Genomic DNA, 22,780 nt, shown 5'->3' with positions numbered 1-22,780 from the left:
ATTATGTGCAGTGTTTCACATTCAAGGTTGTGTCTTTGTTTTACTGCAGAACAATAGAGGCCAGAGATGAAGGAATAAGACGAGACGATCAACACATTGAACAGATTTAGCTTTCACAAACACATCGAGCTGTAATGAACTGATACATTTAGAATGACGCCAAATCATCAAAATTATAAATCAAAATCTCAATTGCAAACCTTTTTAAAAAGGCTTATTTTTTAAGTGAGTTTGGATCGATCAGAGCTACGCTATGCTAAGCTACGCTACGCTAAGCTGTGCTATGCTAAACCCAAACAGTTAAATACAGCTTGATGAGGTTAATGTGAATATTTTATTACGAAGAAAAGGCAAACTCCTTTGCGATACATTTTATGTGATCTCACCTTTAACCTTTTGATATTATTTCACCTTTCCTCCGTCAGCATTTATCTGAAATGGAATGAATACATGAATGAACGTGTGAATGAATGACCCCCCCCCGGCCCATTATTGATTTGTGTGTTTGTGTCGTTTGAACGTTTTCTCCCTCTTCAGCTTCCTTTGAGCCATCAGACCAATCTGCTGCAGGGAGCAGTCCATCGTTAGAGAGGCGAGGGGGGGGGGGGGGCGGAGGCAACAACCCCCCTCCTCTCTTTCACACCCCCCCCCCCCCCTCCCCACTTCTATGGACCAACATATTCCGGGAGAAGAGGGGGGTGAATGCAGAGGTTTCAGACACGTGTGTTTCTGTGTGTGTGTACAAGCGCAAGAGCCAATCAGAGCAGCAGCAAGTACCCTCCCACCCGCCCCCCACCCCTCTTTCCCATCTCTGTTTGGTCTGCTCCATCCCCCCCCCCCCACCCAGCCCCCCTTCAGTGGTTTCTGCTGCAGTATAAGTCACAGCCTGCGCTGTTCCCTCCAACACACACACACAGCGGCTGAGACGGACATGCACGCACACGGGCGCAAATCCTCTTACACGCCAGCGCCCGGAGCAGATTAAGGGGCCGCACATCTCAAACTGTGTTCCAAATGTGCCACCTCTGCACGGGTCCTCCTTCCTCCTCCTCCTCCTCCTCCTCCTCCTTCTCTTCTTCTTCTTCTTCTTCTTCTGGCACTTCCTCCTCTTCCTCCTGCCACATCGGGACCTCCGCTCTGCTTCCTCTTCCTCCCGCTGCCACTCCGTCTTCAACCTCTGGCAGTCGGTCGGTTTGCCCTCCGCAGCTGAGATGATCGGGCAGCCAGTCTGAGGAAGAGGAGGAGGAGGAGGGGGGGGGGGGGGGAGAGGAGCTCCTGGGACAAGGAGGTAGCGAGACGCAAAGAGCACGAGGGGGAAAAGTGAAGGATTAATCCTGATCTGAGATCTGCCCCTGGCCCGAGGAAGGCAGGCTGGTGGGAGGGAGGCGAGGGGGGGGAGGAGGAGGCAGGGGGGGGGGGTGGCGGGGGCTAGGGTCAGCACGGCCTGGTTCGGAGAATTGGAGGTGGGGGAGGAAGTGGGGAGCGTCGGTGCAGAGGCGAGCGGGGGGGAGGAGGCTGACCATGAAGGCGCTGCTGCTGCTGGTGCTTCCCTGGCTCAGCCCGGCCAACTACACCGACAACCTGGGCAACCTGCACATCCTCTACTCTGAGCTGTGAGTACCACCCCCCCTCCACCCCCACTGCCACCAGCACCATTATCACCAGCACCACCAGCTTCATCACCACCAGCATCACCACTACCAGCTTCACCTTCACCATCACCATCACCATCTTCACCATCACCACCATCATGTGTGTGTGGTGCTATTTGGATCCGAGGAGTAGAACCTCCTCCTCATGCCTTGCTCACTGGTGGTGTTGATGCGCTGGACACCAGCAGAGAGCTTTGTCCAGGTGCACTTGAGAACACTTTTCACCTCCCCATTAAAGATTCACGGCTCGCTCCCCTACGCATCTGTTGGAGCCGTTTTTCAGCTCTCAGCCTTTTCAGAGTTCCGTGGGTTACATCATCGCCATGTTGTTGAGTTGTTTATCTCCATGGAGACCACATCAGAGCGGCAGCTCGTCACCTTCATCCTCATCCTCTTCTCTGGCTGCTTCCATCGACTTGTGAGACCTGAGATCTTTGTTTGTTTCTTTTCCCCAAACAATCTGCAGTGATTTGAGAAGAGCAGAAATCCTCACATTCTAGAAGCTTATCATCTTATAATGTGTTCCATGTTTTATTTCACTTTTCATGTTTCTCCACATGAAAACACAAACAAAAGCCCTAGAAACACAAACAGGATGTGAAGAACCCGAGTTAAAGCGCTGAAGGCCCATAAGAGACTGCGTTTGGGCCTCAAATCGAGGACGACGTACCTGGAGGTCGACCTCCGTTCCTTTTGTCTGTTCCATGGTTTAACAAAACAAAAAAAACCCAACCCCCACCCCCCCTCTTGTTATGCTGCGTGAGGATACGGAACAATGGAGCTCCGCTCAACCCCCCCCCGGTGATCCACTGGGCAGAATGGGGTGGATGGAGAGCTGCTTGAGTGGTTCAAAGAGGAGATAAGAGGAGACGGGGGGGGGGGAGATAAGGTCACTTCCTGCTCCCGCCTCCCATCTGGTGGTGCATACGGTTGCCGCGGTGATGCTCGCCCCTGTTATGTGGGTCATCCCTGACAGGGAAGGGGGGGGGGGGCGTCTGAAATCAAGCAGTCAGGTATTTTTTGCGGGGGGGGGCAGCGAGTTGTTCCATGCTGATGAGGACGTGACAGGCGGAGTAAAGGAGGAGCAGACGTGGTCATCAGTTCTTTGACCACGCGATGACAGGAGCAGCCTCCGATGCCCCCCCCCCCCCCCCCCCCCCCACGCCCCTTCTCCCTCTCTTCCTGATTCCTTCCACTTTAATGTGATTACTCCAGCGGGTTTACCCGGGGGGGGGTTGCAATCCGTCTTACTCTCGGTAGACGGGCGGAGGCTGTGTTGGTGTTTCTGTGCATCTCGAGCACCTCGGGGGGGGGGGGGGGGGGGGTTTGTTAAGTTCTACTCAGCTGGTAAACTTTAAAACATAAATCCTTCCTTCGTCCTCACAGCGTCTGATGGACTAAACACCAGGATCCTGTCCAATCATTTCTCTTCTAATAACCAAGTATAAGAACTCATTTTGTCAAGAGGCCATAACAGCAGCCATGTTGTTTGTTTACGTTTTGAAGGGTGATTTTGGGGGAGGGGCTCCAGAGAGGCCTGATGGGAGGGGCTAGCACTGCTAGCTGCTAGCTACGTTGGTTGTGCTGTTCTTTGCTGCTTCATCGAGACAACGATGTGTAGCTCTCAGCCTCCGGTCTGATGTCACCATGTAACGTAAAGCAATCTGTTCTTAAATACCCCCCCCCCCCTGCCCCCCCGACACCCTTTGCTAATTTGCTAATTAGACGTTTTGTCTGGATTAAATATTAATTCTCGCTCTCGCCTTGCATCCAGGAAGGGAGGAGAGGTGCAAATTGCCCCCCCCCCCTCGAGAACGTCTCCCTGAAAGCAGATGACTGTAATTCAGCTCATTCATTTTACAATATGCAGCAATCTGTCACGGGAGCGTTTGATATGCATGAGAAATCTGCAAAAACCATCACAATCGAGGATGAAAGGAAACGCGGGAGGAGGAGGCGACACCAACCTCACATTAACATGCACACACACACACACACACACACACACACACACGCACACTTGGCTATGACTGAGGAGCTTAGAGTGTGAATGTGCAACGTATAAAATAGATTGTTATGAATAAAATGTGCACCTAGGCTTAGAAATAATAAAACATTTAACAGATTGTTATTTTTTATGTTTATCTTGGAATATGTTAATTCAATTGAACAGGCTTATCAAAACAAAACCCTTCATTTAATTTAAATAAACAGTATTTGTGAAGTCGGCTCGACAGTAATTACATCACGAGTTACATCGACGCTTTCAGTGAAGCCAATGCCGAAGTGCAATAAATTCATAGCGACATCCTTTATGACCAAATATGGTGATTTCCATTCGCCGGTTGCAAAAAAACAAGATGGCGACGACCCAACCGCCCAACTCAAGGCTTCAAAACCAACAAAGAAGACAATTGTGTCTATGGCACTGAAGCCGGTGGTTGCCAATGACAACCTGGCAAACAGGTGTCTTCAAGGTACGACTTGTTAAACATCCGTATCAGAGATCAGCTGACTGATCACATGTGTGCATCTATGCATCTATACAGCGGGCAGTGAGGAGAGGATTACAGAACTAAAGCTGCCTCTTCTTCACGTACACAGAAAAATCCTTATGGTACATTTTCCGGTGTTCTGAAGAGTTAAAATCACACTGCAAAAAGATTAAAGTCAATTGTACGAAAGAGCTGGATTTGTTATTATTTTAAGATTTATTTTGACACTTATTCAACACTTTGTCGAGTGTGGATTTAACACATTGGGACAATATAAACACCGGCAATTTAACTCTCTGAAATGTGCTGTGTGCATACAGATGTTTGTGAGGCCGGTCCAGCAGTGCTCTTCTTCTGCATCCACTAAAAGAGTAGGACGAAACCGGACCCCCACCCATCAGTGTCCTTCCAGCCCGATCAGGGGGGGTCAGGGCTCCGCATCGATCGGCTCAACAAACCCATGAGTCAGAGTTTAGGCCGATACCGAGCTCGTAAAAAACCACACGAGACGCCAAACCGGTACGACGAGTCCTGGCGTGGCTTCTGCTCTCTGCACGTGTTGGTCGTTAAAAGACTTCCAACCTCCTAAATGAGCCCCCCCCCCCCCCCCCCAGCGGATAGGATTACTCCTCACAGCAGGCGGAGCCAATCAACACGCCAGAACATCCTCTGATTAACAATCCTCTGGTTCATCATTAACTGGATTACTTTGTCTGTCTTTATCACTATCTATCACTCTCTATCTCTCTATCTCTCTCTCTCACTCTCTATCACTCTCTCTCTATCACTCTCTATCACTCTCTCTCACTCTCTCTCACTCTCTGTTGTTCCCTCAGACTCAAACTCTATACTTCACGTGTCAAGTGTGCGATAGAGGAGTAATTGACAAACTAATCCCATTAAGGAACAAATGTGCATTCAATTAGTTTATTTACATAAATTCAAACGTGTGTGTGCGTACGTGTGTGTGTGTGCGTACGTGTGTGTGTGTGCGTACGTGTGTGTGTGTGCGTACGTACGTGTGTGTGTGTGCGTACGTGTGTGTGTGTTTGCTCCCTTAAATCGGAGGATTAGAGGAGTTTCTCTTCTAACATTCACATTGAAATAAGTCAAACTGCTGTCGTCTGCGTCGTATGTGCAGTGTGGCCCAACATGGTTGTCTGAGGGGTGGGGGGGGGGGTATATTTGGGTGAGGGAGGGTAATCCACTCACCCCTAAAGAGGATTGCAGAGTCTCACAGGCTTTGATGAGTCGTGAGCTGGAGTTTATGTCACGACCAGCGATCCCATCCTGTCACCCAAAGCATGATGGGAGAGCGGGGGGGGGGGGCTCGGTCAGTGTGCATCGATAATACTGATGTGTAGCTGTGAATTGGGGGGGGGGGGGGTAAAGGCCAACACCCTCCCCCATATGAAGCTCATCGTGTGGTTTTAGTGTTTAATATCAAGCATCCTGTCATCATGATTGAATCATGCGTTGTTTTTGTCATGTGATGTACATGTGAGGGATGAGGAGCGTGACCTTCATCACTGTGTTTGAGTTTGACCTTTTGACCCCCCCCCCCCCCCCTCTGTGTGCAGGTGCAAAGGGGCCTCTCACTATGGGCTCTCAGCAGACAGGAAGCGGCGCTCGCAGGAGGGCGAGTGCACCGACAGCACGTCGGAGCTCACCCTCGCCACGCTGCCCGGCGACGGCCCCGCCTCCGGCGCCGTGGCGCTCCTGTCGGACGAGTCGGGCCTGGTGAACCCGGCCTTCGACCCCAGCATGGAGGAGAGCAGCCAGTCGGGCAGCACCACCAGCCTGGCAGCTCGCAGCAGCAGCAAGAAGAGTGAGTGGGCGAGAGAGAGAGAGAGAGCTCCATCCATCCATAAGAGCCGCCTCAGGGGGGAAAAAGTGTGAGAAAAGGAGGGGGGGGGGGGGGGGGGGGTAAATTTAGCCCTATGTGATGCGGCCCGCCCCCTCCCACCTGCGCGCTCTTCCTCCCCGCGGCGCGCCAAATGGCGCCTCACCAGGAGCGGCCGGCGCCTTTAGAGAATAATGTAGCTGTCAGGAGGAGGGATGGGGGGGTTTGGGGGGGGGGGGTCTGTAGAGTAAAACAGTCCAGTTCTTCTCACTTTGACCATCAGATTTTTTAGAATAGTACGTGTTTGTAAAGGGAGAGTGATGACATGATGCCACCTCCTGTCTGGCGGGGGGGGGGGACTGGGGGGGGTGAGCAGGCCCACTGAGACGCCTCCTCTCTTTCTCCGCAGTCAGAAACTTCGAGCGGTCGTCGGTGCGGAGCCGCTCCTTCCGGAGGCTGAACCGGGCCTTCAGCGTCCTGCGGAGGACGAAGAGCGGCACCGCCGTGAGCAACGAGACGTCGGAGGACAGGGACAACGCCCGCAACGCCTCCACGCCCCAGGAAGGTAACACTGCCCCCCCCACACCCCCCGCCACAGGACACGAGGGCGTGTGATGTGCAACGGGGGCATATGTCGCTTTAATAATTCAGCCGCTGCATTAATAGAGAGGCATCAGCAGGGAGAGCGCGGCCTGAGGCGCTTTAGACGGGGGCGGGATGTGGTGGGGGGGGGTCACCGGAGACGAGGCAGACGACCTTCGTCTCCTCCTCACAACCTCCTCTTCCCTCCCTCAGTGCTGCCTCTTCCCCAGCTGCACCACCTGATCCCCGACGGCGAGCTCACGAGCATCAAGATCACACGGGCGGATCCCTCGGAGCCGCTGGCCATCACCATCGTCGGGGGCAACGAGACCCCGCTGGTCCGCGTCCTCATCCAAGACATCTACAGGGAGGGCGTCATCGCCCGGGACGGACGCCTGCTGCCCGGCGACATGATCCTCAAGGTACCTGCCCCCCCCCCCCCGCACGGGTCGGTAAGAACCGCTGGGGAAGGTTTCTCCCTCTAAGCTCCGCCTCCCGTCGCCCCCCCCCCCCCCCCCCCCCCCCGCAGGTGAACGGCATCGACATCAGCAACGTCCCCCACTGCTACGCCCTGGCCACCCTCAAGCAGCCCTGCCAGCTGCTCCGCCTGACGGTGCTCCGCGAGCAGCGCCACCGCTACCGCTCGCGCGGCGCCGCGTCCTTCGGCCCGCCGCGGGACGACAGCGTCCACGTGGTGCTGAGCAAGTCCATCCCGGACGAGCAGCTGGGCATCAAGCTGGTGCGGCGCCCGGAGGAGCACGGCGTCTTCGTCTTCCACCTGCTGGACGGCGGCCTGGCGGCGCGCGACGGGCAGCTGTGCGTCGGCGACCGCGTGCTCGCCATCAACGGCCACGACCTGCGCTACGGCGCGCCGGAGCACGCCGCCCTGCTGATCCAGGTGGGGGCTTACCCACAATCCCCTGGGGTGCCGGGGTGATTTGTGGTGGTTGGGGGCTAATTGAGCTGTTGTGTGGTTAATGGGTCCTAATGGTGGCGACTCCCCAGTGGAGCGCCGCCGCTTCCTGGTCGATGGCGCCGTGTGTGTTTGTGGTTAATCGTTGGTTAATTGCTGTGTGTGTAAGAGGCGGACCGGGGGGGTCAGACAGGAGCCCCCCCCCCCCCCCCCCGGGGGGCCCCGCATGGGTCTGCCAGAGATTAAGAAGAAATCAAATTAGTCCAGTTAGGCAATAATGGACTGGACGGGTTCAGGGGACACAGAGACAAACAGACAGAGGGACAGTCCGTCTCTGTTTGACCGCAGTGGGTCAATAATAACGATGGACTGAGTCTCAATAATTACCTTCTTATTAACATAAGTCCATAATTAACCTGAATTTCTCCTTAAAGCGGATTAAAGTATTTAAATTGAATGAATGTGAACGACTCACTGGAAGCCGTCAGTTCTAAAGCTCAACCGGTTCCATCCAGTCCAATCTGCACAGAACCTTTAAACTAACGAGGTTTAATGGAGGAGGAGAACCGGAGAGTGAAGTTCATGCATCAAAGGATTGAACCCGTTTCCAGCCTTTTGTGCTAAGCTAAGCTAACCGGTAATGACCTCTGCCCCCCCCAGGCGTCAGAGGAGGCCGTCCACTTCATCGTGTCCCGTCAGATCCGCCTCCCCACGCCGGAGATCTTACAAGAGGCGCCGTGGGGGATGGACGGGCCCCCGCCATACTCCCCCGTGGACATGGAGCAGACGCTACTGGTGAGCAGCTATGATGGTCGCCCCCTTTCTGGGGGGGGGGGATTTCTCCCGTCAACCAGGCAGAGGAGGCCCCCATATCGGCCATCTTTGCTCCAGCCTTCAGGGACAGACTGAGGACGTCTCTCCTTCTCATGTGGATTTTTTTTTACTTACTTTTTAAAGCCGAGAATGATTTTCAAATTTAAAAAAAATCAAAGAAGGCACAAAAGTAGGCTTAAGGTGTGTGTCCTCCTCATAGAACACACACACACACACCATCTATGACACATGACCCGTCATCATAATGAGGTCATTCATTAATTATCAGCTGAGTCTAAGTCTCCCGTCGCATCTTCTCTTCCTGCCTTGAAAGGTCCCAGAGAAAACTGCCCTCCATTAGTCTGCAGATCTGTGGACAGCAGAAGGTGCCCCTGGTGTAACAATAAGTTCATATTGAGGGTCCAGGTCTCCTTCCTGATGGAAACGTGGATGATTCCCGCTCTAATTCCTTATTTCTATAAAAACACCACGTTCAAAATAAAGTCAATTCAGGTTTTCACCAAAATAAAATGAATGATGTTGAAGACACGATGATGAAAGTAATTCCCTTTTGCCCAGTACTCAGTTTTCCTGAATGGGGCTTGAATGCATCATAATAATCACCATAATGACTTGACCGGACGGCGCCGCGCTACCAGCGGCTAACAGTGACGTGTGCACAGTGTGACATCATCAGTCCAGTTTGCACACGCTCAGTGCCTCCGTCGGTCAGATGATCTGATTGGTGCATGGACTCCTTCTTAACTCCGCCTCCTCTGTGCCCGAAGGACTCCTGCCAGAAGCCGGCGTGCTACGAGAAGACGGTGACTCTGACCAAGGAGCCCTACGACTCCCTCGGCATGACGGTGGCCGGCGGCATGTCCAGCCGAGGGTGGGACCTCCCCATCTACGTCACCAACGTGGACTCTGACGGGGTGGTGGGGCAGGAGGGCTCCATCCGCAAAGGTAGGAGAAGCCCCGCCTCTTTGCGTCACTCACCTGCACGCCGCTCTGTGCGAGTTCTTCTCTACTGAACCACTCTGCTGATGAATGACTTGTGTATTACAGACGGGGGGAGGGGGGGGGGGGGGCGTGTTTCATTACCAAGCGGATTCATCCAGCGTGAGGATGAACCCGCTGCTGTGGTTCAGCACGATGCAAATTAACTCTGATGCAGTTCAACACAACAACAAAAACACACACACACACACAGACACACACACACACACACACACAGACACACACACACACTCAGGACCTCTTGTGCTCTGTTGGTGGAACATTTAATTATTTTTAAATCAGTCCTCTTTGAAAATGAAGCCAAAATGAGAGCGACATGTGTGTGTAACGTGATGAGTCAGCGTGTTGGAGGATTCTAGAGGGAGGGGGGGGGTACGAGGTTCTCCTTCACACCGCTGTCATTGCTGCGCTGCCTGCCCCCCCCCCCCCTATTGTGTGGTGGGAGGTGGTTGAATATTAAACAGGCAGGTGATGAGTCCGGAGCCCTGTGAGGTCCTTTTTTGAAAAGCATAACTCATAAATCAGTCCCCCCCCCTCCCCCCGCCCCCCCCTGCAGGTGACATCTTGCTCAACGTGAATGGGTTGGACCTGACGGGGGTGACGCGAGGCGAGGCCGTGGCCAACCTGAAGAACACCACCTCCCCCGTGGTGCTGAAGGTGCTGGAGATGCGTCCTCCGGAGGAGGGGCTGCAGGAGTCGCCCCTGCCCTCCTGCCTGGGGCCCGCGCCCCCCCCCGACAGCACCAAGGGCCCGGCGCCCAGCCACGACTACTCGCCGCTGTGGGTGTCGTGGCTGCAGCTGCCCAGGTGAGACACACACAGACACACACACACACACACACAGTGGTGAGTTCACTAAGAGACACAAGGACACACACTGATCCCGGTTTCATCGGCTCTCAGACACGTCTACTGCTGCAAAGACATCGTGCTGCGGAGGAGCACCTCGGGCAGCCTGGGCTTCAGCATCGTGGGGGGGCAGGAGGAGGTCAACTGCAACCAGTCCTTCTTCATCCGCTCCATCGTGGAGGGAACGCCGGCCTACAACGACGGCCGCATACGGTACTACAGAGTACTTCTACATCATACAAGAGTACTTCTACATCATACAAGAGTACTTCTACATCATACAAGAGTACTTATCCATCATAGAGGAGTACTTCTCCATCATACAGGAGTACTTCTCCATCATACAGGAGTACTTCATCATACAGGAGTACTTATCCATCATAGAGGAGTACTTCTACATCATACAGAGTACTTCTCCATCATACAGTGGTACTTCATCATACAGGAGTACTTATCCATCATAGAGGAGTACTTCTACATCATACAGAGTACTTCTCCATCATACAGGAGTACTTCTCCATCATACAGTGGTACTTCTCCATCATAGAGGCTAACGATGCTCTTCTTCTCTGAAGGTGTGGGGACATCCTGCTGGAGGTGAATGGGACCAGCACCTGGGGGATGACCCACACGGCGCTGGTCCGCCTCCTCAAGGAGCTGCGGGGCCGGATCACGCTGACCATCGTCTCGTGGCCCGGCAGCCTGCTGTAGCTCCGCCTCGCCGTGTGGGGGGCGGAGCTTATTGGAGCTCGCTGCTTGAGGAGCTTCTGACGGCTGAGACTTTGGCCGGGACACGAGACCGGACTGGGACCAGGGGGGGACTTGCCCCTCAGAGGACGCTGAGCGCGGGGGCCTGAGCCCCCCCCCCCCCCCCAAGCAGGATGTTGTTATATTGTGTTTGGAGGTCGTCCAGCGGGGGGGGGGGGGGGGGGGGTCTACAGTTCCACATTAGAGTACGCGTTAAGTTGGACTCACATTTGTAAATGTTGGGTGTATAAAACAAAAAAATGACACAAAAAAAGAAGTGACCGAGCACCTTTAATCCGTTGTTCTTGTTGCCAAGTCGTCGTCGTGTGGAGGCCATGAAGTCTACTGACACAATGACCTGTTTAACCTTTCATTAGGGGGCATTGTGGAGGCCTTACTCATTTTCTTACTTTTAAGAAGAAAAATCCCCAAACTGACTTGGTTTCTGTGGGGGGGGGGGGGGCTGTGTAGTATATCTGACGGTACATTTGGTTAAATGATCAATAAAGTCATTTGAAAAAGAGCTGTGGGACGAAGCTTTAATTCACTAAAAGTGATTCTTTCTCATGAAACACGAGCTCCTCGTTAAGCAGTTGGAGACGGGCCGTCTCGTTGTGACCCGCTCGATCCGGCTCTCTTTGTCCTTTTAGCCTTCTTCTGTCTACTGGGTCTGTCTCCGTCCTTGGCCCCGTCCCTCGTGCTCCTCCTCCTCCTGCTGTGGACATAGAAGACACTTCTGTGAGCATTCTGTCGTCTTTCAGCCTGTCCTCCATGAGGACTGTGGATGGATTACAGACCGGGACAACTGGGCACAAAGTGTGAGGAGACATCCAGGCCCCCAAATGTCCCTCAAAGAGACACAGAGAGACAGATGAGGCTCAAATGACCACGTGGAGACATTAAACCAACACGTCTGAGCCCAGCAGCTTGTCCTCTCGTGACCTCCGAGCGCCTCTAGAAACCTGCTGTACGACCCGCGCCGCTCCTCGCCCTCGTCCCGGCTCCTCTGGCTCCTCCTCTTCTGGTTGCTCTTCCTCCTCCTCTTCCTCCCCGCCGCGCGGAGGGCTTCTCTCTCTTGCTGTGAGATGTCTAAGCGTCGGCGCTCCCCCCTGCGGAGAAAGTCAATAGAAAGAGCTCACGCCCTCATGTAATAAATATGCAGCTCAGACCGGTGGTCGGAGGTTGTCATGGTAACCAGGGGGTAAGAGCTGAAGCCCACGAGCCAAGGCGATATAATATGAATTGGAGCCATTAGCATATTTAGTTTGTATTGTATTGTATTTCTTGGAGACAAACGGCTCAGAGGATCCGATTAAAACAGATGACCACCTTTGATGTTTACTGATCACATCCCATTAACACGTAGATGTGAGCTGGTTCAGGAGCTGATGATAATTGTCTCAGACAGACGGGTTTCTGCAGAAACACAGAATACTTCGGGCCGACCTTAACGAGGCTCCAGGCCGAGCCACAGAAAGAACATCTGGCTCTGAGGACAGATGTGTTCAGTCTGAACATCGGAGCACAAACCTCGGGACTCGCTCTCACATCATGTGTGATTGATGGTTGGCACAGTTAACAATGGAAGGAGTAAAGAGGCCTTTTAATAAAGTAACGTGTCCTGTGAACAGGAGTCACTGTGTTGTGCTTCACTGGTTTTCATCAACAAGGCTTTCCTTCCACGTTCAGTCGGCGGAACCTTTGCCGACGGCGTCTCCTAACGGAGCCTTTCTGGTCTCCAAGTGAGACAATCATCACGTTCCTCCTCCAGGCTTCCATCTTCATCTTCTCCCTGTGACCTGCTGCTGTGTGTGAACCTTCAAAGACAAGGACTCAGCAACCGTGTCCACGAAGACACGCCGCCGAGGATGTGTTTCAGAGACCATGATCAACAAGAGAGACGCAGGAGGGCTCCATCTGTCTCTAACAGTGACCCCCCCCTCGCTGCAGTCTAAAAATAGCCCCGAGTCATAAATCACTGTAACTCATAAGCTGTACATGTGAGGGTGTGTGTGTGTGTGTGAGAGAGAGACACACGCAGTGCGACACCTGATCATGTGACCAGAGAGTCAGCAGCTCCGGTCCGATGAAGAACCGTGTGTCCGTCTCACACAGCTGTCCCGATGTCCCCGTGTCCCTGTGTCCCTTCTTCACTTCCAAAAACATTGCTGTGTTTTGCAGAAAGTTTTGACTGAGCGGAACGCTGCGGTGATGTCACGCTCATCCCTTCATTCTGAAAGTGAAGCCTGTGTGGGTTCTAGGATGATATTTAAAAAGATGTCTGGCAAACAGTCAACACTGAGCGTGCAGAGAAATGTAGGGCACAATGTGCGTGCATGTGTGTGCATGTGTGTGCATGTGTGTGCATGTGCGTGCATGTGCGTGCATGCCAGTGCGTTGGAGCAGTGTCAGACTGGGGGGCAGTGGGCCACAGTGTGAAGTTTGGATATCAGATCTGCTCTGGTCAGCAGACCTCATGCTTATTATTTCTCTCGTATGGACCAGCGTCCCGTCTCACTGCACCGGGACGAAGACGCGGATGATTAAATATCACAGAGCACTGAGGCCAACAAAAGACTCCGCCCACATCTCCCGCCTCACCTGGCCAACAGGCCAGTGTGTGTGTGTGTGTGTGTGTGTGTGAGAGAGACAAAGAGGAATACGCTGGCTGCATATTGAAGGCTGTCTGGACCAGAACCAACACGCTGGTCCAGAAGGCCACAGCTGCTCAGCAGACGTCAGCGTGCTTCCTGTCTGGTGCTCCATCAACAGACTGGAGGAGGAGCTTCATCCAATGGGCGGGCCGGAGGGTCTCACCTGTGTGACGAGGAGCGGCTCCTCTCGTCTCTCTCACACCGGTCGTGGGCTCTGGGTCGGTCTCTGTCGTGGTACCGGAACGGGCCAGCGCCGGTCAGGGATGACGCACCTGAGCAGAGGGTCTGAATAAGGATTCAGAACATCACCTGCCACCATTCAGCCACACGTGATGTTCCCTCTGAGGACGACACTTCTACTGGCTTCCATATTTAAGACAAAAACTCAGTGAAATAAATGTAGGGCAGGTACTAAAATATAATGCCCTAAAATAACCCAGTCCAGCCTTCTAAAGGCTATAAATGTGCACTGATCCGTCTAAAAGACAAAGCCAGATCATTTTTTTATAGCTCTGATTGAATTGTTGGTGACTCCAGGAGTCCATCAGCAGAGCCAGAGAAGCAAAGAACAACCACATGTTCACAAGGTCACAATCCAGTCTGTGTCCACATCTCAACACCATGGGACCATGACATGGACTGTGTACTGGTACCTGATGACCGTTGGTGCAGTGAGGGGTCCTCGGGGCCTTTGGAGTGTCCACTGAGGAGGTAAAAGAAGTCACATGTAAAAATCAATGAGAAGAGGTAAAGCACAGCTGTGTTTGAAGCTCTTTGAACACACTATCTGGACCCGTCCACGTGACCCCGCACCAGCACCCGCCTCCAATTGAAGGCTTCCGGGTGTGCAGACGGTTTGTGTGAAGCTCGGCCAATGGGAAAGCTTCCCAGCAGGTGGGGAACATTAATCCGCTACGTCAGCAGCGACCCCGCCAGGGTTTGTCTCTGTACTACTCTCTGTAACAGAGATGTAGAGAGGTGTAGAGGGGAGGGGGGGGGGGGGGGGGGTATCGAGCAATAGATTTGTTGATAGCCGAGTTAGCAGGCATCAAAATGTCTGTTATCACAGCTGGTGTTGCAGCTCAAAGAGTCACTTTCAGCCCAATGCACTGTACCCTAGAGGGGGGGGGGGGTATCTTTAAACACTGATATTAATGTTAGAACTCTAAAGCTTCATGTGTAAAAGCTGCATTCTGTGTAGTCACCAGCAGGGGGCGACTCCTCTGCTCCCATAGACGTCTATGAGGAAATGACTCTACTTCTGTGTAGTGACCAGCAGGGGGCGACTCCTCTGCTCCCATAGACGTCTATGAGGAAATGACTCTACTTCTGTGTAGTGACCAGCAGGGGGCGACTCCTTGGGTCCCATAGACGTCTATGAGGAAATGACTCTACTTCTGTGTAGTGACCAGCAGGGGGCGACTCCTCTGCTCCCATAGACGTCTATGAGGAAATGACTCTACTTCTCTCTTGATTTATTCCCTGAGTAAACATTGTAAACATTGTGAAGTCATTTGTTCTTTTATTTCGACAAATTTAAGTGGCAGCACAAATCTGCTAATCTGCCTTTAAAGGAACATCACTTGGAAACTGGCACGACTCTCCTTCAAATGCTAAATCTGGACTGGGGGGGCCCTCTGGGTCTTTGGCCCTGCACACATCGTGGGGAGCCAGCACCCGGATCGGGCCAGAAATACCTGCTGTTCCTAATATCCTCGAGGGAGAGGAGCCCTATCTGAGCCGGCACTACGCTTGTGTGTGTGTTTGGGGGGGGGGTAAAGAGGAAATGATTCACACAGCGTTGGGGGGACGGCTGGCAGCGTCCACAGGAACAGTCGGTCCCTGGATGAAGGATGTGAGCATTTTGGCGGATGGATCGAGATGTGAGAAAAAGCCTCCTCCAGGACGGAGTGGATTCAGGCGGCGGAAGAAAAGAAGGAGTCGAGAAGAGATAACGACATATGGATGAAGGGGGGGGGGGGGGGGTCTGCCTTTAGGGACCAGAGTCCGACGTGGCCCACTTGTGATGCAAGGAGTGTAAGTTACGGCTGAAATGTGCGAGTCGACACGGAGCGGAAGAGGGGAGTGTGTGTGTGTGTGGGGGGGGGCACAAACAAACAAGGCTAAGTTTTGGTTTCTACCTTATTTGGCCATCGGTCCGACAGCGGAGCGCAGCGATAGAAACAGATCCAGCTCCGAATGATAAGTGTTAATGTCAAAAGACGTGAAACTAGAGACTGAGACCATAAACTCATGTTTACAATGTTTACTGAGGGAATAAATCAAGAGAGAAGTAGAGTCATTTCCTCATAGACGTCTATGGGAGCAGAGGAGTCGCCCCCTGCTGGTCACTACACAGAAGTAGAGTCATTTCCTCATAGACGTCTATGGGAGCAGAGGAGTCGCCCCCTGCTGGTCACTACACAGAAGTAGAGTCATTTCCTCATAGACGTCTATGGGAGCAGAGGAGTCGCCCCCTGCTGGTCACTACACAGAAGTAGAGTCATTTCCTCATAGACGTCTATGGGAGCAGAGGAGTCGCCCCCTGCTGGTCACTACACAGAAGTAGAGTCATTTCCTCATAGACGTCTATGGGAGCAGAGGAGTCGCCCCCTGCTGGTCACTACACAGAAGTAGAGTCATTTCCTCATAGACGTCTATGGGAGCAGAGGAGTCGCCCCCTGCTGGTCACTACACAGAAGTAGAGTCATTTCCTCATAGACGTCTATGGGAGCAGAGGAGTCGCCCCCTGCTGGTCACTACACAGAAGTAGAGTCATTTCCTCATAGACGTCTATGGGAGCAGAGGAGCCGCCCCCTGCTGGTCACTACACAGAAGTAGAGTCATTTCCTCATAGACGTCTATGGGAGCAGAGGAGTCGCCCCCTGCTGGTCACCACACAGAATGCAGCTAAACAAATGAAGCATCGGCTTCTGTCAGAATTCATGTACTCACCTTTCATGGGGACAGGAACGGTTTGATGGTCGTTGAAGGAAAGCTTCTTGGTGAAGGAGAGAAGGCCAGGATTAGTGATTTCTATCAGAATGCAGATCAGCACCAGAGATGAAACATTATTTTCAGTTGGACATCAGAGTAATATTTAGGAGACACGTTAAGTGTGTGCGATGGAGGTGTCAGCATTAATAACGTGGAACAAAAACCATGAACGCATGCAGTGCATTCAGACCCCCCCCCCCCTTACAGCATCACTTAATACTTCATGGTGCTACTCCTTCCTGAAGGAGAGACATTAGATCATCTTTAAAATGTCACAGCTGCAAAAGTCCTACTTTCTTCTTCCTCCATCAATAAAACCCAACGAGTCAGGCGTCGCCTGCACCTTCAATGGTTCCACTTGTAACGAAGCATCACACACTCAGTCTGCACCGAGTACACACACACACACATGGACATCCCTTTGAAGAGCCAAGGCGAAAACACACATTCACATCTGGATACCATCCCCCTCCTTTTACCGTAAAGACCTTTAACGTGAGCGGCCCTGAGGGCAGCGTTCAGCAGCACACAGGCACATGAAGAGGAAGAGTAATAAGAGCTGTTGGAGGTTCCAACTGGAATATAAAAGTAGGAGCATGGGGCTCTCCTCCTTTGTAAGTGAAATGTAGAACATCTTGCTTCCTTTTACAAATACGAGTCCCACAGAGCTGAGAGGGCCTGAACTGCTGACTATGGAAGACCACGGCGCCTTTGGTACGTCAGGGCCCTGCACACATCGAGAACTTTGTGCTGAATGAAAACGTGTGAAAAGGAATCCGCACCACGGGGAGACTTAAGTAACTCTGAGGAACCACTGAGGAGCAGAGCTCTGCTCTGGAGTCTGGCAGCTGCAGATCTTTACGCCCCAATCTGATGGGATTGCCAAAATCAACCAAAAAGGGCGAGTTCCTTTAGTTCATTGCGTGAGATCTCAATAAGGATAAAACTATGATGATGCATCAGATGTATGAATCCAGGAAGGATTCTGTTCGTGCATCTTGCACACAGCTCGTCCACACATGGCGTCAGCGTGAGTGAGTAATTGTTTGTACCCGTGGGGGTCTCTAGTGAGGTTCCATGCTTGGCAGCATATGAGAGAACTAATGGCTGAGAGCTAATTGCTGCAGATTGTGCTGGCGCTGCTGTTCCTGGTCCTCAGAGCTACAGGCTTTTAGATGCAGCAGATATTAGACATCCAACCACATGCTGACGCTCTGCACATTGGGCAGGATTCACTTTCCTCTTTGGGTGAAGGCCGCTGCCTCCTGACCTCTGAGAAGCAGCAACGCACTGCCCCGCACTTGCTGGAGGGTCAGGGTCTGTCCACGGTGGACTGGTCTCTGGAGGATCTGGGTCTGTCCACGGTGGACTGGTCTCTGGAGGATCAGGGTCTGTCCACGGTGGACTGGTCTCTGGAGGATCTGGGTCTGTCCACGGTGGACTGGTCTCTGGAGGATCTGGGTCAGTCTCCGACCTCAGAGAGGACTACATCTGCTCACGGGCCACTAACCCGAGCAGAAAGTGACAGAAGAGCGAAGCTTCCTTTTGTTCAGCACATTTCTTCTCCGCAATATGTTGGCTCAGCACTTTTATGTGTTGTTTTTTTTATAGCAGCAGCTATTTTTAGCATCCTGCACATTTTCATCACAAAAGCGGACTGAGCCTATAACTTGAAAAAGAGGGAGGGGCTTAGATTAAAGCTTTGCAGATCAGCTCCACAGCTGGACTTGACTGTTCAAAGCTGCAGCCGGCAGGATGTTTGATATTTTGGTTGTATTAGCGGCTCTGGCACGGGTTCACTGGGCAGTGTGGGGCTCACATGGGGGGGGGGGGGGGGGGGAGGGGGTTAGGGGGTAAGAAGGGGGCCAAAACCTGCCACATCTATTTTAGGAAGCTTTGAAGATGAAGATGCGGCATGTGGAGCCTTCCTCAATCCCTATCTGATTCACTACAAAGACCAAGAGGAAGTCCAAAGACAGACAACACCTGGATGGCAGCGCAGACACCTGCCTGCAGGAAGACATTTATCTACCCCCCCCCCCCCCCCCCACACACACACACACACACACACAGCTCTGTAACCTCTGTCCTTGAACTCCACGGGGTTATTTATTATCACTCGGACTTGGCGGTCAGATGGCCATTTGTGCAGCTGCGTCATGTGGCCCACAGCGGGTTCCAGCAGAGCCCCCCCCCCCCCTCAAAAGACAACTCATCTGTCCAATACCATGTCGTTGGATGAGGAAAGATAATACCATGGGTATTTTCCAATGGAAGAGTAACTGTGTTATTGGTGGGGGGGCTTGTTTTAAGTCTAAGTCACATGACACAACCTGAGAGAGGGGAGGACACCGAGCGCCGCTTTGAGGGTTCCTTCCGTAACGTTAGATCCTCCGAGCAGACCCACAGGGCCCACTACACGCACCAGAGGTCCCCTTTGAGCCTTCAGAGACTTACGTGGAGGAGGGACGATTGCGAAGAGGGAACCGAAGTCGGGTGGAGACGACCGATGAAGAAAAGAAAACCCGTCCTCGTCCGGGGACGTGTGCACCTGCAGAGACACAGGTATGAAGGTCGGTCCCTGTCTCCTACACACACACACACACACACACACACACACACAGTCACACAGTCACCTGGTCCTCGAGGGTTCGGGGCCCTCTAACCGTCCCTCTGCGTCCCGCCCGTCCTCCGGTCACATCGGCATCAATCGGCCGCCTGTCGGTTGGGTCACATGATGAAACATTTTTGATACGCCGCTAAAAAATATCTGAAAGTTATTTCTCATGTTCCTCTTCTGATGAACACTTTATGTAAAATAAGAATAAAATGAAAACAGGACGCAGGTCCATTAACGCATTAAAGCGGCTGATCTGGGTCAACTCACTTCTTCACAACCCCCCCCCCCCACACACACACACACAGGACAATAACCTCTTTCTGTCACTGGGACTTAATCATCAGCAGAGGAAAACATACAGAAAATGGAATAACGACTTAGTCTAATGGGGGGGGGGGGGCTGCTTGGAGCTCCTTGATGTCTCTTGTGCTCGCTTCATCCTCGAAACACCCCCCCAATGAAAATATAACACAACAGCTTGTTAGGAAGGGGACACACACACACACACACTTTCTCCTACATGCGGTACCAGAACGCATCCCATTCTACATGAGAGAGGTTGTTTTATGCGTCTCATCAAACCCTTTTATCTGCTTTCTTTAATTGTTTTAGGACAGAACTCTGACAAGAGCGACCAGCGGAGAATGTCTCATTAAATCCTGAACAGAGCAAGTTGCATTTCTGTGAGTCACTGTGAGTCCAAAGAGGTCTTAAGGTCTGTTGAAAAAAATACATAAATAATGATAGAATTGTTATTGAGAATATTTCCAATAAACGGTTGCCTTTATACAAACTACTAGCTGGAGTCACAGAGAGGTGAACAACTACCGACCTGGAGGCCCGGGGGGGGGACGCGCCGCCGGGGGGGGTGTGGCGGTGGGCTCTCTCTTCTGGAGCGCTGCGGCCCTGGTGGACCTGAGACCAACAACAACAACAACGTCACACTCCTCTTCTGCCCTCTGACCTGACGCTCATTCACTGAGAGCGGGCATCGGACAGCCAGGTGCATGCTGGGACGCGCTGCAGCCTCAGGTGACGTGATACCGGGCCGCTGCAGGTGGGTCTCCCGGAGGCGGAACAGAACCTCCCGTGCTTCTGGTAGAGCTTCCAGCTGTCTTCGTCGAAGCCGTAGTTGAAGAAGTCCGAGGTCACAGCACCTGGAAGCGAGGCAGTGGCGGGTTGAAGCGGGAGGGGGGACATCGGGGAGAGATTCCAAGGGGGGGGGCTCTCACCGGGTTCCCTCCACGGCCGGCCCGCCACGGCCCGGTCGGAGACTCGGTCCCTGGTGGCCGACGCGTGCACGTGGCGTCCCCTCCTGTCGTTACCTGCAGGTAACAACCAGAAACCATTCACCACAGAGGACTTTTGCCTTAGAATAAATACTGCATTAGTATTATTATTACTCATTATTTACCCGATGAGTTGTTTCTCTGCCTTTCGCCTCTGGTGTAGTGACATTTAGTCAACGGAACCGTCCCGTTTTCTGTTTTTGTTTTTATTGGAAGACAAAGTATGACGTTGTGTGAATAAATGTTAACATTCAGGGAAATAACATAATAATAAAACAATATATAAAAGTGTGTGTGTTAAGTTGATTTGATATCTGTGTGTCCTAAACAAGCATGAGGTGGAATGTATTTAAAAATACAAAATAATAGTATTATTATTGGTACAATACAACATTTTAACAACAATCAGAAAAAATCTGAATTACTTTTACATTAACTGCCACCAAAGCTAATACCAATATCAATAATAATATCAGAAATATATTCTTTCATTGTTGGGTTCACTCCCACACCCTTAAAGAAGGGTCTGGATCCCTGTCCCCAGACCTAGTGAGGGGGCGGGGCTAAAGAGCCACGTCACTGCGCCGTCGAGAGGACCCCAGCACCAACTTACCGACCGTCCCGTCCGCGCTGACCTCCACCTGCACAGGTGACTTCCTGGAGGTGCAAAAAACATCAGCAAGCAGCTGGCCTCCATCACGTGACACTGACAAACACCGCGCGCCGACGACCTCATTTCAAAAACGCCTCTTTCCAAATGCAACATTAAAAATGCTGCAGGTTCCTGACAAATGGCGCCGGGTCCAATTATGAAAACACTGCACGTTTTCTCTCATTGAGACAGCTCGTGTTTTGCTGGAGGTAAAACGTTAATGTGTGTTCACGCTTAAGGGAACAACTAATTGTATTTAAATGCAGTGTCATTTAGTTGCATGAGAATTAGAAGCGTAATTAAAAGTCTGAAACTGAAAATGTAGTATTTGTACAAAGTGATTTTACAGCACCTGGACGGGATTTGAAACTCCTCATTTTGCTCCTTTTCGTCCAGTTCGAATATAACTGAAACACACGCGCACACAAATAAACCAAACGCTAATGGGCTGATTGTAACGTTTTCATCTATGGTAATTTGACACTTTGAAATAACTGTGAGTAACATTTAGAGATTTCACTTGTAATAAAGTACTCTAGACTAAGTTATTTCTACTTTTACTGACGTTAAGTTCACTATCTTAAGAATGTGATTAGTTATATTCTCTCACCAGTTAACCATAATATTCTTTATTTTTAAGCCGAAAGATAAACTGGAAAGAACAATATACTAACTTGCATTAACGGTCTGTTTAAACTCACATTCATAAAGTTTTCCTTCCTCGTCCTCTTCGGGCTCAACTTCGGAGTCTGACTCGGATGAATACATTTTAGTGTTGAAAAGGTAGTTTTTAACAAACATACATCACAACTAATAATATAAATAAAACGTTTAATTCGGATAATTAGCGGGGGAGGTTCTCCCGTCCGTTCATCTCGGTCAAATTGATGGGCCAGTGCGTTTCTATGGCGACAAGTGACCTGAAGTCCTGTCGTCACCAACTGCCATCAACTGCTGACATCAGACGTATATTTGGTCCCTTTTTAGATGGACCATTTGCTTTTCCACTATTAAAATGCCGTTGGTAATAATTGTGAACTGCATTATTGTAAATAATTCGTTAACACGCGTAGCAGCGGGTCAGCCCTTTAAATGACGTCATTATGCTGCGACGCGCGCTTGCCACGTCACCTTCAGGAGACCCGTGTGTTTGTTGTGTTGCGTTGCGTTGCGTTGCGTGCTGGCTGGCTGTCTCTGCACGACTGACAGCTAACAACAAAGACCATGTCCACCGCGGAGGACTTCGCGCAGCTCCCGGTCACGGTGTGGGAGAAGGCCGTGCTGACGAAGGTAAACAAAGCCGTTGTTTTCATGGACGACGCGTGCGCGGAGGCTCTCCACTGGTGCGGGGGCGCCGCCCGCCTGTTCGAGGCGGGAGCCCGGGACGTCAAGCAGTTCTCCAGCTTCGAAGCCGGCGGCGAGAAGGAGCCCAAGGCCGTGTTCGTGGTGAGCACTCTGCTGAGGGGTCGGACGGTGGACGTCATCAGAGACATCGTGTCCCTCAGTCGCTTCCAGTACTGCGTCGTCCTCACCGCCGTCGCCCACCCGGTGCACCTGTTCGCGGGCGGCGCGGCCGCGGAGTCGGAGCGCCGCGTCGTTTTCGAGCAGTTCGAGGAGAAGCTGTGCGAGTGGATGGGCGACATGAACTACACGGC

General features: G+C 52.1%; 3 protein-coding genes and 1 long non-coding RNA gene across 5 annotated transcripts in view; 3 read left to right on the top strand and 1 right to left on the bottom strand.

Annotated features, from left to right (window-relative positions):
* Positions 1–1,418: 1,418 nt before the first annotated feature.
* On the top strand, positions 1,419–11,112 carry lnx1 (ligand of numb-protein X 1). The gene is made up of 10 exons (XM_037468968.2): positions 1,419–1,613; positions 5,728–5,975; positions 6,400–6,555; positions 6,786–6,994; positions 7,102–7,470; positions 8,146–8,280; positions 9,087–9,264; positions 9,875–10,124; positions 10,221–10,379; positions 10,742–11,112. Exons 1-10 carry the CDS (start codon positions 1,522–1,524, stop codon positions 10,875–10,877), a joined length of 1,932 nt encoding a protein of 643 aa, XP_037324865.1. The 5' UTR covers positions 1,419–1,521; the 3' UTR covers positions 10,878–11,112.
* Positions 11,113–11,358: 246 nt separating this feature from the next.
* fip1l1a (FIP1 like 1a (S. cerevisiae)) lies at positions 11,359–22,340 on the bottom strand. Of its 2 annotated transcripts, XM_037468970.2 has the most exons (14): positions 21,827–22,340; positions 21,478–21,532; positions 21,087–21,130; positions 20,599–20,667; positions 20,417–20,509; positions 20,229–20,341; positions 20,017–20,099; positions 19,201–19,282; positions 19,022–19,115; positions 16,523–16,568; positions 14,221–14,270; positions 13,731–13,839; positions 11,876–12,022; positions 11,359–11,628 (listed from the first exon to the last, which is right to left on the bottom strand). In XM_037468970.2, exons 1-14 carry the CDS (start codon positions 21,924–21,926, stop codon positions 11,499–11,501), a joined length of 1,215 nt encoding a protein of 404 aa, XP_037324867.2. In that variant the 5' UTR covers positions 21,927–22,340; the 3' UTR covers positions 11,359–11,498. The 2 variants fall into 2 exon arrangements, with proteins under 2 accessions (XP_037324867.2, XP_062419398.1); XM_062563414.1 differs by having other exon boundaries at positions 11,548–12,022; positions 16,523–16,565.
* On the top strand, positions 19,025–20,237 carry LOC119216286 (uncharacterized). Its single transcript, XR_005120111.2, has 3 exons — positions 19,025–19,129; positions 19,797–19,899; positions 19,985–20,237. It is a non-coding gene; the product is annotated as an uncharacterized LOC119216286 (long non-coding RNA).
* Positions 22,257–22,780, top strand: part of scfd2 (sec1 family domain containing 2) — a 31,949-nt gene continuing 31,425 nt past the window's right edge. The window contains 1 exon segment of the mRNA XM_062563413.1: positions 22,257–22,780. Coding sequence (XP_062419397.1) covers positions 22,350–22,780 — 431 coding nt within the window. The 5' untranslated portion in view covers positions 22,257–22,349.

This window comes from Pungitius pungitius, chromosome 7 (assembly GCF_949316345.1).
Source record: "Pungitius pungitius chromosome 7, fPunPun2.1, whole genome shotgun sequence".
Lineage (NCBI taxonomy): Eukaryota > Metazoa > Chordata > Actinopteri > Perciformes > Gasterosteidae > Pungitius > Pungitius pungitius.
This window is presented reverse-complemented; position numbering and strand designations above follow the sequence as displayed.

Coding starts and splice junctions, on each gene's coding strand:
- lnx1 (XM_037468968.2), top strand. CDS start 1,522: ATGAAGGCGCTGCTGCTGCTGGTGCTTCCCTGGCTCAGCCCGGCCAAC. Junction 6,556..6,785: donor CGCCTCCACGCCCCAGGAAG/GTAACACTGCCC, acceptor TCCCTCCCTCAG/TGCTGCCTCTTCCCCAGCTG. Junction 7,471..8,145: donor ACGCCGCCCTGCTGATCCAG/GTGGGGGCTTAC, acceptor TGCCCCCCCCAG/GCGTCAGAGGAGGCCGTCCA.
- fip1l1a (XM_062563414.1), bottom strand. CDS start 21,926: ATGTTTGTTAAAAACTACCTTTTCAACACTAAAATGTATTCATCCGAG. Junction 20,100..20,228: donor GACCCACCTGCAGCGGCCCG/GTATCACGTCAC, acceptor TGTTGGTCTCAG/GTCCACCAGGGCCGCAGCGC. Junction 14,271..16,522: donor CGTTCCTGTCCCCATGAAAG/GTGAGTACATGA, acceptor TTACCTCCTCAG/TGGACACTCCAAAGGCCCCG.